Source organism: Propithecus coquereli, unplaced genomic scaffold (genome assembly GCF_000956105.1).
Source record: "Propithecus coquereli isolate 6110/MARCELLA unplaced genomic scaffold, Pcoq_1.0 Scaffold89, whole genome shotgun sequence".
Lineage (NCBI taxonomy): Eukaryota > Metazoa > Chordata > Mammalia > Primates > Indriidae > Propithecus > Propithecus coquereli.
Genome location: NW_012155173.1, coordinates 1,302,779 through 1,318,973, shown reverse-complemented (window position 1 = coordinate 1,318,973; position 16,195 = coordinate 1,302,779). Strand labels below are relative to the sequence as shown.

Here is a 16,195-nt window from a genome sequence, read left to right as displayed (position 1 = left end):
GTTGCCCAGGTTGGTCTTGAACTTCTGGCCTCAAGTGATCCTCCTGCCTCAGCCTCCCAAAGTGCTAGGATTACAGGCATGAGCCACTAAGCCCAGCCTTAACATGATTTTTTAAAAAAAGAAACCCTTAATCTAGGTCTTAATTCTTTAAGTTTGGCTATCAGATTGAAAAAGTATAACCTGATACTGGAGCACAGACTTTTATCCCAACAAAAAGCAAGTTTCAGGCTACTAAAATGGACTACTTTGTTAGTTCAATTTTATCTCTTCTCCCCTAAAAATCTGGACTGACCAAATCATTACCCTATTATCTAAGGTCTTCCTCACAGCACAAAGCCAAAAATGAATTTAACACAGCATCTATTTCTCTTTAAGTATTCATGCCCTAAGTCTACTCGTTATGAATTTTCTGTCTAACACTCACAGAATCACATGGTCTTCACCTAAACTCTGTTTTTTCTGCTTTAGTGGCTCCTTTTGGTGCTGTTGGACCGGATGCCCATTTTCCACTGCTGTTCCATTCAGCAACTGATCATTTTGAGAACTGATTCCAAGTTGTATGTCCAGGATCTCCTAGGAAAGTAAAATTTTAATTCTTCAGTATGAAAGTATTTTATACTTTTTAATTTTCAAAGGAACAAAGCTTCCTAATTATCTAATTGTGGCACTTACTTCGATTTGTTCGCTTTGTCCATCAGGTTCATCAGTATCAAGTGCTGAAAGCTCTAATTCAATATCCCTATCAGGCTTAGTATCTGTTGAATCTTCTGTATAATCACTCTGTAAACAACAAAAATACTGATCTTATACCCGTGGAGCCTGGGGCTTCCCTTTTAAATTAAAATGGGAACCTCAATGGTTTAATTAAAGAATTATTTAGGAAATCTCAGACTGTAATTTTATTTCTACTGTAAGTTTTAACAGTCATCAATCATCCATCAGAAAAAGGCACACTAAAATGCACAAAGACGGGTATAAACCAAGGTGCAGTTTGCAGAAAACAAATACATTATGCATGAAGCTGAGAGGTTCAGTTTTTTTACCTCTCCATTTCTCAGTTCAATTTCCTTGCTTAGAAGATTTAAGGTAAGGTGACGGCCTTCATCCAGGGAATTCCACTTCTGTTGCATGGCCAGAGCATTGGCCTCTCTCTGAAGAAGTAACGAGTTACTCTTGGCCTATATAAGGAGAAAGTGGGAAAAAAAGTAAAGTTAGCTTCCAACCATAGTTTTCAAATGTCATTCTATTTTTTTAAAAATTCAAAGGTAAGTTACCTAGAACCTACCTGCTGAAGTTCAATGCTTAAAAGATCTCCAGTACTGGAATGCTTTCTATGACCAGATAAATCAGTAACAATGAATCTGTCCCTTTAAAGAGAAATACGTTTATTATAATAAAAGTAAAATAAATAAAGCAACTAAAGCAGTAATGACTATATGTTTTATGTAACAGATCAACCCTGAAAGCTTCAGTCATCATTCCAAATGTAAAAGTAAACATTTTTTTCAGAAATTTGTTATACAGCTCAGACTAGCAAAGCACATTTCATGAACAAATGTGGGTGGGATTTGGTCTCTGAGGATACATACAAGTCTGAGAATGGAGAATCCTACAGAATTAAGAGAAACATTACCGCTCAATATAGTGTGCTGATGATGTGGCCTCACTGCCATATGAACTCCATCTTGAATCAACAGCATTGACGTAAGGGACGTAATCTAGAGAAATGTAGGAAGAAACACGTTTGCAAAAGTTAAAAACTAGTAGATAGATATGCATGTATACTTTTCAAAAAAAGACCTGCATTTTATCCCACTAGCCACACGATGCTGGTTAAACCATTTAATTCTGAGTGTACCAGAGTTGTTAAATGGAGGGAAATGTACTCTATTATACAGATTGGGGATTAAAAAGCAGTGTCTAAAACATATCAGACTAGGGATTAGTTAAATGGATTACCTGATACGCTGATGGGCTTAGTTGCACTTCCTTGGGAAGCAGTGGCCTGGACAGGATCCGTAGTATGGTAACCTGTGCGGGAAGATCTGGAAATTGCACCCCACTTTGAGATGATGGGTCCATCACTAAAGGGAATTATTGGGTCTTCTTCTTTTGTCCTTCTCTGACTTTCAAATAAATGTACTCTTCTCTTAACATCTCCACTGTCCAGGTCCTGCATAAACCAAAGAAAATCAATAAAAGGACTGTTGGCTATTACTTCAGCTAGTAAGTACATGCTATCAAGAGACATGTTATTAGGTTTTCTGGTAAATTTAACACTAGCTCTACATGTCAATGATAATCCAACACTATTATTAAACCACTAAACTATGTTCAAATAATTTAAACATTAAATGCAATTTATTTCAGACTTATCTAAATATAATGCAGCTGCTTACAGATGAGTTATATAGCAAGAGTAAAAAGATGAAAGCATTCATTCTAAAACTTGAGTCAACATGCACTATCTCTCCCCACCACCCCCAAACCCCAGCAAAATCATACCATTAACACAGCATTTGAATTAGCAATTACATCTTTGGGCTCTGAATCGATGGCATTTATACAGGAGCCTATGGTGCCACAGGACCAGGGAGAATAATGGGAAAGATGATCTTCTTCAAATTTTGTACCACTCACACTCTCAGAGAACTGTTTTTTTAAAAAAAATAAGCCAATTAGTAAGAAACTTAAATTTACAAGCTTGTAACTAATATAAAGTGACTATTATAGAATTCAGAGAACTTCATAGTGAACAATTATACTCTTAATAATATAAAAACTGTTATAAGCAACAAATAGTATTTTTACATTAGAAAATGGCATGCCTTCTCTTTTCCCTTTTTCCTTTAAGTGCTCATAAAGAACACTTGACTGATACTATCAAAAGCAATCAACAAATATTTGTAGCATGTCACTAACATAGTATGGGGTGCTCTAAAAAAAAATGAAGAAAAAAAAAGCAAAAGAAAATACACAGATATGCACACAGACACAGAGATCACAGTCCATGTCCTAAAGGAGTTTATAATTTCCTTGACAAAAGAATAACATGTGCAAATAAGGGAACATGACTGACAAACCATGTAGTATTAAATAAAGAGCCAAAGAATTCAAAGAAGGGTCTGGAGCTAGAAGGGGAAGTGAATACATTTTAAAGGAACTATAAGGAATACTATAGGACCAGAATACTACGGTTGCAATAATCATTAAATCTAGTTTATTAATTATTCAGATAAGAAAACTTAAGGACAAAAAGGTTAAATAACTTGCCCCAAGACAAACTGCAAGCTGACAGCAGATCTTAATCTCAGGAAAATACTCATTTCCTAAAACATATAATATAAAAATTGAAAATACACTTTTCTATCAAGCAAGTGGCGGCTCTGTCACTGTTGTCAAGATGTTTACCTGCTTTGAAGAAGTCTAAATTTGATAAGACAAATTTGGATCTAGTTTAAAAATTCAATGCTTTATTAAAAGATTTATGGATAAAAAAATATAATGCCTAGGATTATTTCAAAATAAACCAGCAGGAAAAGGGGGTACAAATAAAATAAGATTTGGCTGAGCTGATAACTGTGAAAGCTGGGCAATAGGTAGAGTGTATTATACTATTCTCTCCACATTTGTATATGTTTGAAATTTTTTTTTTTAGAGACAGGGTCTCACTGTGTTGCTCAGGCTGGTCTGGAACTCTTGGCCTCAAGCAATCCTCCTGACTCAGCCTCCCGAGTTGTTGGGATTATAGGCATGAGCCACTGTGCCTGGCATATGTTTGAAATTGTTTATAATAAAAAAGATTAAAAAATTTTTTATATCAGATCCTCTGGGGGTGGGGAATAAATTAGAAGAAACTTTAAAAAGAAATTAATGGTTTTCTCTAAATATAACAGTACTAAAAACACCAGGTTAAATTAAGATCATCCTTGTACAAAAACTTGTTTTGTAATGCCAAGAACAATAATTAGCAGTGATGTAAACAGCATGAATAATTCAGTAGGCATTTCTGCACCTCTTGTGAAGTAGGGAAGAAATGCCTCAGCCCAGGATTCAAATCCCAGCTGCTGTAAGGCTGAATGATCTTGGGCTAATTATATAACTTCTCTGAGTTGGATTCCTAACCTGTAAAGTATGGATATCACCTGTGCCCTAAGGTTTTTGTGAGAATTAAATAAAACAGCTTTATGTAAATGCTTGTTACAGTGCCTGCCATGAGTAGGTGCTCAATAAATGGTAGATATAAAGCTTATTATCAATAAAGACTATAAAAATAACTGTACTGCTGGAAAGATTTTTAATTCTTGGTTGATAAAGGACTGAGAGACATATGATGGTCTTCAGGAGTCTCACAACACCTAGTGAGTATACAGTTAATGTTTATTGAACTAACCTCAAATGCACATGAAACCACTGCAAAATATCCAAAATAGCTAACCATGGTTTGAATGAGAAATTTGAAGTCAACTGTTTAAACTATCTCTGCAACATCAAGTGATTAAAACCTTTCTTACATCCGTGCGAAAGTCTACACTGAATAGAGGAGAAGGTGGTGTTGGTGACTGTGTTGCCATAGGAAGAGTTGAAGAGACAAGAGGTGCTTTCTGAGTGTGGTACTGTGCCCACTGATCTGGCTTTCTTCTTATCTGCTCCTCGCAACTGGTCTTCAAATGACCACAAGGTTCCTAATGGAGGATAAAAGAAACAATCTTAATTATCTAGGGAGTGGTGAATAAATTTAACTATGCTCTGTGAAAATAATGTAAACAGTTTATGATATTTTGGGGATAAAAAAACACAGGAGGGAAAGTCACCCTAGTCTATTCTCCACACACTTAAACAAAAAGGTTAATATTGATTCAACTGATATTAAAAGTAAAATCTGAGCACTCACTTTTCTGGTTTAGAAAAGTCATTTGTATATATGTAGAGATACTGAAGAGGCACTGTCCTTGTAATTCTGAGATTTATTTTTACCTTCCCAACAGTTTTCTATCCAAATGACATTTATTGAGCATTCATACGTATCAGGCCTAGTTCTAAAAGTTTTGTTTTTCTGATTTAATTCTCACAATAGCCTTGAGGTAGGTACTTCTGTTATTGCCACCAAACAGATGAAAAAACTGAGGCACAGGAGTAACTTCTGTGGGTCACACAACTGCAAGTGGAGGAGCCAGAATGTATACTTGGGTATTTTAACACCACATACTGGATTCTTAACTACTACACTAACTACTACACTATAGCAGCATTCCTATTTCCATCATCACTTACCCTTGGTAAAGGCACAGTTGTCCTTGGCTCACTTGGTGGCTGACAAGCCACTGAATAATATCCATCTAATGAGTTATATCTTTCCCGCAAAGATGTCTGATAGACAGACGAGTGCATCACATCCATTGGAGGTAAAGAATTGCTTCTAATAATGTCATCTCGTTGGTACATAGGTGGGCGCCAGATGCGCCTACTGTCATACACAGGAGCATACATCCCAGAAGGTACTGGAGGAACTGGTCCATACGGCTGCGGAGGAGGAGGCTGGTAAGGAGAAGAATTCATTCGATCTCGAGGGGAAAATGTACTGTAATGATCGGCATATGGCATGGAAGCAGGTGGGAGGGAGGACTCTGGAACATTATTGGACCTCACAAAGCGAGGAACACAGGGAGCCACACCAGCTGGTACCGTTGGAGGTGGTGGGTAGTATCCTTGAAAATTGGAAAAAGGAATATTTAATGTAATCTTAGTAAAATTCAACATATTATAATGGTTAAAGTCTAAGGCAGCCTTTAATGTGGGAAAATATAAGCTTTGAATTTTACCTTAGTTACTCTGCTTTACAAAGCAGCTATGTATTTTCAAGATATTACTATATGAAAATCATTAACATTCAACACTTTGTTAAACTGTTTTTTAAAAACACATGACAAAGCTATTAATAGATGGCTGGTAAATTTCCTTCTAGAGCATCTATTGCCATAGGTTTTGGATTAAATGATTCCATCATTGATTCTTATTATCCTTTTTGGGAGCAGAGGTTAAAGACCTCTTTCAAAATCTATGTAAGTTGTTCACTGTCGTTCCAAAATTGTATATAAGCATACACAAACAAAACATTTTATATGCTATTTCAGGGGATTTGCAGTACTCCCCGAAGCTCATTCATGAACCTTATATTTGATTCATAGGAATGACAATCTTATTAGTATCTAGAACCACAGATTCTTAGAGCAGGAGAAAACATATGGGTCACATACTCCAAAGGATTAATTTTTTAATGTAGACATTGTACACAGATATAAATGATTCTCTCATTTATCTAAGGGAAACACATGTCAGATTACAGTTTCTTTTTTCTTAGAATTCTATAAAATTACATAAAATTACTTACCTGTCTGTGGATACTGTGGGACTTCAAAGGGTATCTGAGTCCTTGGATCTTGAAAATATTGAATGTTTTCAGAATGCTGAGGATATACTGGTACTCTAGTTAGAAATGGGCTGGATTTTTGAGGCACAGAATTCAGCTCTGTTCCAGCATTAGAGGGTCCAGCTGAGGTAGCCACTACATTACTTACAGGAGTCTTGGGTGGAGAACCAATTTTACTGGAGAAAGAGTTTAACAAAGAATAAAGGATAACCAAATGTCTTCCTCAAAAGGAATTTTTCATAAAATTATATAATGAAATTACTAATAGAAAATGATCAGGGTAACAGATCTCACATACTGGTGGGGGCAACAGGGAATGAACAATTGGGCATTAATACGACCCTTTTATCCATGCTTTTGTTGTTGTTGTTGAGACAGTCTTGCTCTGTCACCTGGCTGGAGTGTAGTGGCATCATCATAGCTCACTGCAACCTCAAACTCCTGGGCTCAAGAGATCCTCGCACCTGAGCCTCCTGAGTAACTAAGACTATAGGTGCATGCCACCTCATCCAGCTTTTTTTTTTTTTTCTAGAGATGGGGTCTCACTATGTTGCCTGGGCTGGTCTCGAACTCCTGGCCTCAAGCAATCTTCCTGCCTCATGCTCCCAAAGTGCTGGGATTATAGGCATGAGCCACCACATCCACCCTAGCTCATTTTCATTAGCTACATCAATTGGCCTGGTGTTTGGCACATAAGAGATGATCTGTAATATCTGATGAATAAATAATGGATGCAGATTTATTTTTAAATATTTGAAAGAATAATTTATGTAGATTATTTTTAAAGTTGTTACCCTAGTCCATTAAAAAAAACTGAGATACAACTCACCCGTTGAAGGTATATAATCAGTGGTTGTTGGTATAATCATAAAGTTGTCTAATTATCACCACTATTTAATCCTGAAACATTTTCATCACTCCCAAGGGAAACCTGTACCCATCAGCACTCTCCATTCCTGCTCCCACCCTAAGCCCCTAGAAACCATTAATCTACTTTCTGTCTCTATGGATTTGCCTATTCTGAACATCTTACATAAATGGAATCATACAACATGTGGCCTTCTGTGTCTGCCTTCTTTCGCTTAGCATAATGTTTTCAAGATTCATCCATATTGTAGCACATAATAGTACTTCATTCTTTATAGCTGAATAATATTCCACTGTATGGATATAAAATAGTTTTATAACATTGCCTTGCCAAAACCCTTCAAAAGCTCATTTCCTAAACATCTATAACGTAAGGTCTCCATAATCTGGTGCCAACCTATCTATCTAATCTTATTTACACCAGTCCCTAACATAAAGCTTCAAATCTAAAAGGCTGGTTTCCTCAATATTCCATATAATTACCTACAAACTTAAATCATGTTATACTGTTTCCTTTTCTGAAATCTCCTATATTTTTCCCAGCAATATAAAATTTTCCTGTCCTTTAATCCAATTCCAATATTGCTTCATTTGTGTGAATGCTGTCTCCACAATTATATCATCATAAATTCCCTTTTTTTTTTTTTTGAGACAGAGTCTCACTGTGTTGCCCAGGCTAGAGTGCCGTGGCATCAGCCTAGCTCACAGCAACCTCAAACTCCTGGGCTCAAGCGATCCTCCTGCCTCAGCCTCCCGAGCAGCTGGGACTACAGGCATGCGCCACCATGCCTGGCTAATTTTTTCTATATATTTTTAGTTGTCCAATTAATTTCTTTCTATTTTTAGTAGAGATGGGGTCTCGCTCTTGCTCAGGCTGGTTTCAAACTCCTGAGCTCAAACAATCTGCCCACCTCGGCCTCCGAGAGTGCTAGGATTAGAGGCGTGAGCCACCGCTCCCGGCCATCATAAATTCCTTACAGGCAGAGATACCTTGTATGTCTCATGTATTTCCAACAGTGCCAAACACAGAGGTCAGAATGAGTACATAAACAACATGTGTTCACTAGATAATGTTCTCTGACACATCTTTTCTAAAATCTCTCTTAATAAATAATTTCCCCCATTGCATGCTGACTGCAGAAGGAGCAAATACTACTGCTTATCTACCCATTATTATTATATGACATCACTACCAGTGTACTATGTGCCTAGCACAGCGCTTTTTTCCTAGCAGGCATACAAGAGATACCGACAGACTATTTGTGGGCAACAAAATCTTAACATGCTTTAACTCAGATTTTGACCTATAAAAGAATATCAAAACGTGGGATTTTAGAGTCAGAAACAGCTTTTCAGATTGTCTGAAAATTTTAAAACTTTTTTCTTAAGGCACCAAAACCCTTTGCCAAATGAAATCTTATGCTGGCATCCAATCACAACAGCAATAGTGGTAATAATAACAATAATAATAAAACAAGTATTTATTGAGTGCTTACTATCTGGCAGGTATTGTTCAAAGCATATTGCAGGGTTAACTCATTTAGTCTTCACAGCCAACATATGAAATATTATTGTAATTCTAATTTTATGGTTATGTAAATTGAGGGAGACACTTAAGCAACTGGCCTAAGATCAAACCGCTAGGAAACAATAAGCCAGAACTTGAGCCCAAAGAGTTTGGCTCCAAGACTCCTCTTTTAACTACTATACATAATTACAGAGTATAAATAAAGCAGAAGTGCTCTGACTGATACAGGACTAGAGGCTGAGCATCTAACTTGCTCAGGTCTCTACTTAGTTTCTTTCTAGCACCTCTATGGAATCAATACCAAAGTTAAAGGAAGTAAGGTGTCAAAAAACCCAATTCTGGTCCAACCTCTTCAGTGTACAGTTGAGCAAAACAAAACCCAGAGGTGAAATGACCTTCCAACTTTACAAAGCTATTCAGTTGCAGAGCCAGGACTGTAACAAAAATTTTTTGGTATTTAGCGTTCCTTCTACTACGTGAAACATTCTGCATAAAAATTCTGATTAACTGCTGTTCCTTGGGATAAATAAAAATACTCAGGCATTTCTAAAAAGGATAAAGAATATTAATTATTTTTGCCTAATACCTACTTTTCAGTTATAGAATCTGCAGAGGGTCCGGTAGCATTCTGACCATTAGTGCCAACTTTCCCCACTTTCTTCACAGTCTCCAGAGCTCTTAAGGTACTGTCAGTACTACGTGAGATTAGCTGGGAAACACTGTTTTCTGCATTTGAAATTCCGTTTGTACTTGGAACAGTTTTCCCCGTTGTTTCAGTACTTCCTATGACAGAAATGACATTTCCGGCTGTGGTTGTGACAGTGTTGTTTACACCAACTTTATTTAGAAGAGGAAACGTTCTTACAGTGGCATTGATCTTTTTGTTCCTTAATCGATACCTGTTTAAAAAAAATGAACATATTGGTGAATATGAAGGAAAAAAAGACAATAGGAAAAGATTTAAAAAGATGGAAATAGCTTTCAAATAGCTTCTTCAGCTAAATAATCAAATATGGTCTACATCAAATTCTACTGTAACAGATGCCACATGAAAATATACATGCCATTCACATATGTACATAATATACATGTATACATAAGGACATAATATAGCAAGCAAAATACACACATATTCAACAAAACCTTTTGAGAGAGTGGGAAGAGATCATTTGAAAACTTTATATAACTGGATTATAAAGTACACTGTGTTAAAATGACAGGAACCAGCACCAAATTTAGTTGGGAACACAGAATGAAGAGAAAAGGTACGCAAGAGTTGAAGGCATTCTCTGTTGTTACTGAACTGTTAAAGCATTACATAATTTTTTAAAAAAATTAAGAAAACCAAAACTTATTCTTAAACAAACATTAAAAAAAGTAGAAATTTTGTATTATATTTTTCAGATTAGTTTATGACTAAAGTAAAATGAATTTGAATTAAAGACTTTTCTGATACTAAGTTTTGACTTTTATTTATGGTGATCATCAGATATAATACTCTAATATATAAAGCATTTGATCTTGGGACTCCATTTAAGAAAATTTGTTTGCACTTGTATATCGAAAATTTCATTATAATGTAGTCCTTCCTTGTCAACATTCCCTCTAGTATTTTAAAGTGGTGGAAAATTAAGTTACATGGACAGAAAGAAGACTACATACATTTGGGGTCATAAACAATACCTTCACTATAGTTTCCCTTTTAATTTTCCAGTATCTATAAAACAGCTTCATCATTCAATCCTTCTCTTGTTCTCTTTCTCACACATACACACACTAACAGAGGAAGGTGAAGCTCAATAAAAGACAAGTACTCCCAGATCAGACTGGCTGAAAGTGGAGTAACAGAACATAAAGTTAAAAAAAAAAAAAAAAAGGTGATGGCCAGTTTACCCATGGCATCTTGTAGACAATGGAGCCAATGATTACTTCTTTAAGAAGGAAGGGCATGAGCAGACCTGTATTTTTTAAAAATTTTTTATTTTTAATTATTATGGGTACATAATAGGAGTATATCTTTACAGACCTATATTTTATGAAGGCAATTTGGTGGCACGAAGAGGCCCAAAGATCCCTGTACTTTCCTCAATTTGCTCTATGAAACCTACTCATTATTCTTTTCTTCGAAGTTCTTATACAAAATGCCCAGCTGTTCCCTCTTTTCCTTTCTCAAAGAACAAATTTCAAATATCCTTAAGGTTGCTCTAGCAAGTAAAAAATAAAGTTTTGACTGTGAGCCTCTGAAAAGAGAGGAGTTAGGAGAAGTAAAACCTTAACCAAATGAGGTAAAGTGACAAGTAGGGATACACACTGGACTCCTAGTACCTGGGCAGCTAAAGGCTTGAACTTAGAATCTGGACCTCGTACTTGAAAAAGCCAATTACCCCCTATTCTTTTTTCTTTCTTTTTTTTTTTTTTTTAAACCAGATGGGTTCTTGCTATTTTGCCCAGGCTGGCCTCAAACTCCTGGGCTCAAGCAATTGGTCAGCCTCGGCCTCCTGTGGAGCTGGGACTACAGGTGCACACACCATTGCACCTGGCTTTCCCTATTCTTTTTAAATCATCCATGAGGTCCCTCAAGTATTCACTCCCTTCTTACTCATCCTGCAATCCACTATCTACCATTAATCCCTCCATTTAACTCTCTTGGCCCACCACCTCTCGTAGAACTCATTTGGTAAAACCACAATCCAATTCTACATTTACTTGTGCCTGCTCCCAAGCAGCTAAAGGTAGCTAGAGAAAAACTATGAAATCATGCTGTCTAGACTACCTTCAGAACTATAAACAATTATTTAAAATGGCCAAGCAATTCATTAATACACTTCTTGATTATGTTCATTTTCCCATCTGCTAACATCCTTTCCCCCTCCACTCTCCACCACAGCCCCTCCACTGCTGATGATACTCCCTCTTCACAGAGAAAATAAATGAAACCAGAGAATTACTTTCCACCACTAATTCTGCTAACCTTCCTGCATCTGTAACCACACAATCCTCCTAAGAAGAGGGACAAAGAGCTCCTGTTTCCAACTAAGGCCAGTCTCTCCACCTGTGCCCCACTTTGCAAGCCCATTTGCCTTCCTTGAAGACTTCATTCATGTAATTATATCTTTTTCTCTTGTGCATACTTTCACTTCATTCAGGTACCTGCTTAAATGTTACATCCTCTGAAAGCCTTTCCTGGACTATCTTATCTAAAAGACCTCCCCTTTCCCAATCATTCTTTCTCATTATTTTGTTATTTTTTTATAGTACCAATCACTTACATACATTATGCTTTCCTTTCTATTTATTTGCTTTATGTCTGTCTCCTCTACTACAATGTAAGTGCCATGAGGACAAGGATTTTGCCTTTCTATGCACCTCTCTATATTTAGCAAATAGTACACTGCCTCATGCATATTAGGTATCCAATTAATATTTGTTGCATGAATGTGGAGTAAACTTCAAACTTCATGTGGCCAAGAGAACTGATTTTCTGCCCCAAAGCACTTCCCATCTCAGTAATAGATATCACTCAGTTATGCAGCCTCCAAACCCTGGAGTCATCCTTGATTCCTTTCTTTTCTTTATAGCCCAGATTCAACCTGTCCATCTTGTCTGCTCTACTTCCAAAATATGTTTTAAATATGACTACCTTTCATCATTTCCATTTCTATAGTCCTAGGACCAAGCCACCAATCTTACACCTGGACCACTGTGGCCATTTAACTGGTCTTCTGACATGCCTCAGAAAATTAGTCTCATCATTCAATTTGAATAAAACCCTACAATGGCTTCCTGTTGCAACCAGAATAAAATCCATATTTCTCGCCATGGCCCACCAAACCACTGAATTTGCTTACTTATATGTTTACTGTTCCTCTTTCTCCACGAGAAGCATCTTGGGAAGTACCTAAGCACATAATAATCTTTTATAAATACTTGTTGAGCTGGTTGATCCCAGGCTTTTGACATTCCCCAGAATGCAGCAATTCTTAGGAATGTGATCCCAACATCCTAGTTCTAAAATATACCCACATAAATATTTATTCTCTATGTAATATTTATTCTCTATTTACATATAATAAATAAATATTTATTCTAAGTAGAGATTGTTGGGTATCTACATTTTATTTGCTTGGGGGTATATAGCAGAGAAAGCAAACATGGGTAAAATGAATTTATTTAAGTTGAACAAACAATTGCTGAGTTTCTGGTGTGTTATGTGAACTGAGGGCCTATCCTGAAAAGCTCAGAGTGAGACGGCAACATGTTTTTTTTAAACCAAGAGGACAGCGACATCATCTACTTCTCTAATCCCTTGCATTACCCATTTGTTTGTTTTAACAGCAATAGACAGTGTAAAGCTTGCTGGAAATAAGAAACAAAAACTGCAGAGTATTTGCTCTTTCAACACAAACATATTGAGTTTACATTATCAGGTATTTTCTACATGCAGGAAATACAGAGATGAATAATCCATGGGATAAATGAAGTCCAGTAAAAATGCACATGAAAATAAGCAATTGAGATACTATAATCTTGTAACTACCAGTTATAATTACTGTGTATAAACTACAGTGGCAGCACAGTGAAAGAAGCAAGTAACAGTGCCTTAGGAATCCAGGGAAGTCTGCAGAAGGAAGATAATACCTGAGTATGATTAGAAATAGCTCTCCAGATAGAGAAGAGAAAAACATATGATATGGAGTGAACAACATATGCAAGGGAAAAGAAGAGTAAAAGAAACTTATATATGGTGGTGCAGTGGCTCACGCCTGTAATCCTGGCATTTTGGGAGGCCAGGGCAGGAGGATCACTTGAGGCCAGGAGACTGAGACCAGGCTGAGCAATATGAAATGCCATCTCTACAAAATACAGAAAAATCAGCCAGGTGTGGTTGTACGTGCCTGTAGTCCTAGTTACTTGGGAGGAGGCTAAGGCAGGAAGACTGCTTCAGCCCAGGAGTTTGAGGTTGCAGTGAGCTATAATGACACCAAGTGCACTCTAGCCCAGGCAACAGAGCAAGACTCTGTCTCCAAAAAAAAAAAACTTACACAATAGTCAACAATGATTAACTGAATGTACCTTTAAGATGTACTGAGGAACTAATTAAGATTTTAAAGAAGATAGAAATACTTAAACACATATTTTAGAAAGAAAATCTTAGTGGAAATGGAAAAGACAGGTTGAGACACAGGGAGATACTAGGTAAAAAGCCACTGAAGGCCAAGGTGGGAGGACTGCCTGAGGCCCGCAGTTTGAGACCAGCCTGTATAAGAAAGAGAGACCCTGTCTCTACAAAAAATATTTTTAAAAAAATAGGCGTGGTGGTGTGGATCTGTAGTCCCAGCTACTCAGGAGGCTGAGGTGGGAGGATCGTTTGAGCCCAGGAGTTTGAGGCTGCAGTGAGCTATGATGATGCCACTGTACTTTATCCTGGGCAAGAGAGTGATATTCTATCAAAAAAAAAAAAAAGTCACTGAAGTAGTAAAATGGATAAATTGAATTAATATGTGAAACACTAAGATAGTATCTGGCACAAAATGTGACTAATTAATTTGGCTATTATTATTTTTTTACTACTACAATAAAGTTCTGAAGTAGGTAGTACTACAGATAAGAAGCCAGCTTGAAGATGTAAGAGAGAGGATTTTTTAGGTAGGGTACCAGTTGAGCGTGGAATGGCAATGAAATCAGTTTCTTCTCTGTTTTTAGTCTAATTGCTCCTAAGCGAGGTCCTCTAAAAAGCTATATTTCAGCTAAAAAGCTCTATTTCAGGTATGGACAAGCTGAATATATCTCTTAGAGTCTCAAAAATTATCTTGATGTGAAATTCTGTATGTAGCACCATACTGGGTGCAAACACCATCTTTTTTTCTTAGGACTCCTGTAGCCTCTCTAGGCTCTTCAAGCAGAGGGAAAAATTGAGAAGAGAAGCATGTTTGTACTCTTTTTACTGCACACACATATATCTTCTATTACACTGCTACTGCTGTAGAGTTGTGCAGGGCCCAGTACCAGCCACCAGAAAAAGGCAACAACAACAAACAAGACAGATATAATCCACAGAGCTTATACTTAAGTAAGGTGGACAAACATTTAATAAATAGATCAGGGGCCATAGTTTTTATAAATTGTTTTTGTAAATAAAGTTTACAGCCATGCCCATTTTACACATTTTTCTATGGCTACTTTTTTGCTACAGTGGCAAAGTTGAGTGGCTGTAACAGAGATTGCATAATCCACAAAACCTAAAATATTTACTATCTGGCCTTTACAGAAAAGTGAGGCAACTTCTAAAACGGACCCTTAATTAAGTATAATTGTGATAAATGTGACAAAGAAGAAGCTGGCTAGTTTGAAGTATTGGGGGGGATCTCTCTGAAAAAGTGAAGGACGACCTGTACAAAGGAAAGGTCTCAAAGGCAAGGCTAGAAGGAACAGCATTATGTAAAACACCTGAATGGGAAGGAACATGGTGCATTCCTAGAACTGAATGAAGTTCAGTGTGGCTTGAGTATAGAGTATAATTAGAGTGTTGTGAGTTGACATTAGAAAGATAAGCACAGGTTAGACACAGGGTCTTACAGACCACCACACAGATTTTATATCTTTATCCACAAGGCAATGAGAAACTATCAACTGCTTAGGTGCAGAGGAGTGATCTGTGCTTTTAAAAGACTTCTCTCTGTTTTGTAAGAAATGATGGGAGAAGGGGTGGGCAACAGTAGATGTAAGATGATTAGTTAGGAGGCAACTGTGGATCAAGAAAAGGGGATGATAGCTTAGACTAGAAGGATGGAAAAAAGAAGAGAGTTGAGAAATAGATAGGAAGCTGAATTGGCAGGACATGAGTGCTGACTAAACAGGAAAAGCTGAAGGAAGGACAGCTGACAAAGAAGATTCCTATAACAGCATATATAACTGGCTGGATGGCTAAACAGAGTACAAGGGGAGAGTGAAATGGAAGGTCAAGGAGGAGGTATGGGAGGAGCAAAATTAGCTCAGTTTGAGTTTAAGGTGTCTAAAAGCAAAATGGAGATGTCCAAGGAGAGTTGATACACAGGTCAGTTATTCAGTAGAAAGGCTGGGATGAATTTTTGGTGAGGTATTGATAATGAAAGTTTTGGTTCAAAAGCAAAACAACAAAACTTGGATAATATATATTATAACACATCGTTTATGTCTGGGGTAAATGAATACAGAAAAAGGGGTTACCCACAGGAGAAGAGAAAGATAAAAGATGACACAGAAAAAAGAATGTCAAAAATACCAAAAGCAACCAGGCATGGTGGCTCATGCCTGTAATCCCAACACTTTGGGAGACCAAGGCAGGAAGATCCCTTAAGCCCAGGAGTTCAAGACCACCCTGGGAAACAAAG

At 37.0% G+C, this 16,195-nt stretch overlaps 1 protein-coding gene across 1 annotated transcript in view; it reads right to left on the bottom strand.

The window, feature by feature from the left end:
* The window catches only part of RC3H2 (ring finger and CCCH-type domains 2), a 45,776-nt gene that overhangs the window by 644 nt on the left and 28,937 nt on the right, over nucleotides 1-16,195 (bottom strand). Inside the window, exons 9-19 of the mRNA XM_012664377.1 lie at nucleotides 9,416-9,724; nucleotides 6,392-6,606; nucleotides 5,275-5,708; nucleotides 4,515-4,685; nucleotides 2,506-2,652; nucleotides 1,960-2,173; nucleotides 1,634-1,718; nucleotides 1,286-1,367; nucleotides 1,044-1,178; nucleotides 673-780; nucleotides 425-573 (exon numbers count right to left, since the gene is read on the bottom strand). Of these exons, the coding sequence (XP_012519831.1) occupies nucleotides 425-573; nucleotides 673-780; nucleotides 1,044-1,178; nucleotides 1,286-1,367; nucleotides 1,634-1,718; nucleotides 1,960-2,173; nucleotides 2,506-2,652; nucleotides 4,515-4,685; nucleotides 5,275-5,708; nucleotides 6,392-6,606; nucleotides 9,416-9,724 (2,049 nt within the window). The remainder of the gene's footprint in view (nucleotides 1-424; nucleotides 574-672; nucleotides 781-1,043; nucleotides 1,179-1,285; nucleotides 1,368-1,633; nucleotides 1,719-1,959; nucleotides 2,174-2,505; nucleotides 2,653-4,514; nucleotides 4,686-5,274; nucleotides 5,709-6,391; nucleotides 6,607-9,415; nucleotides 9,725-16,195) is intronic.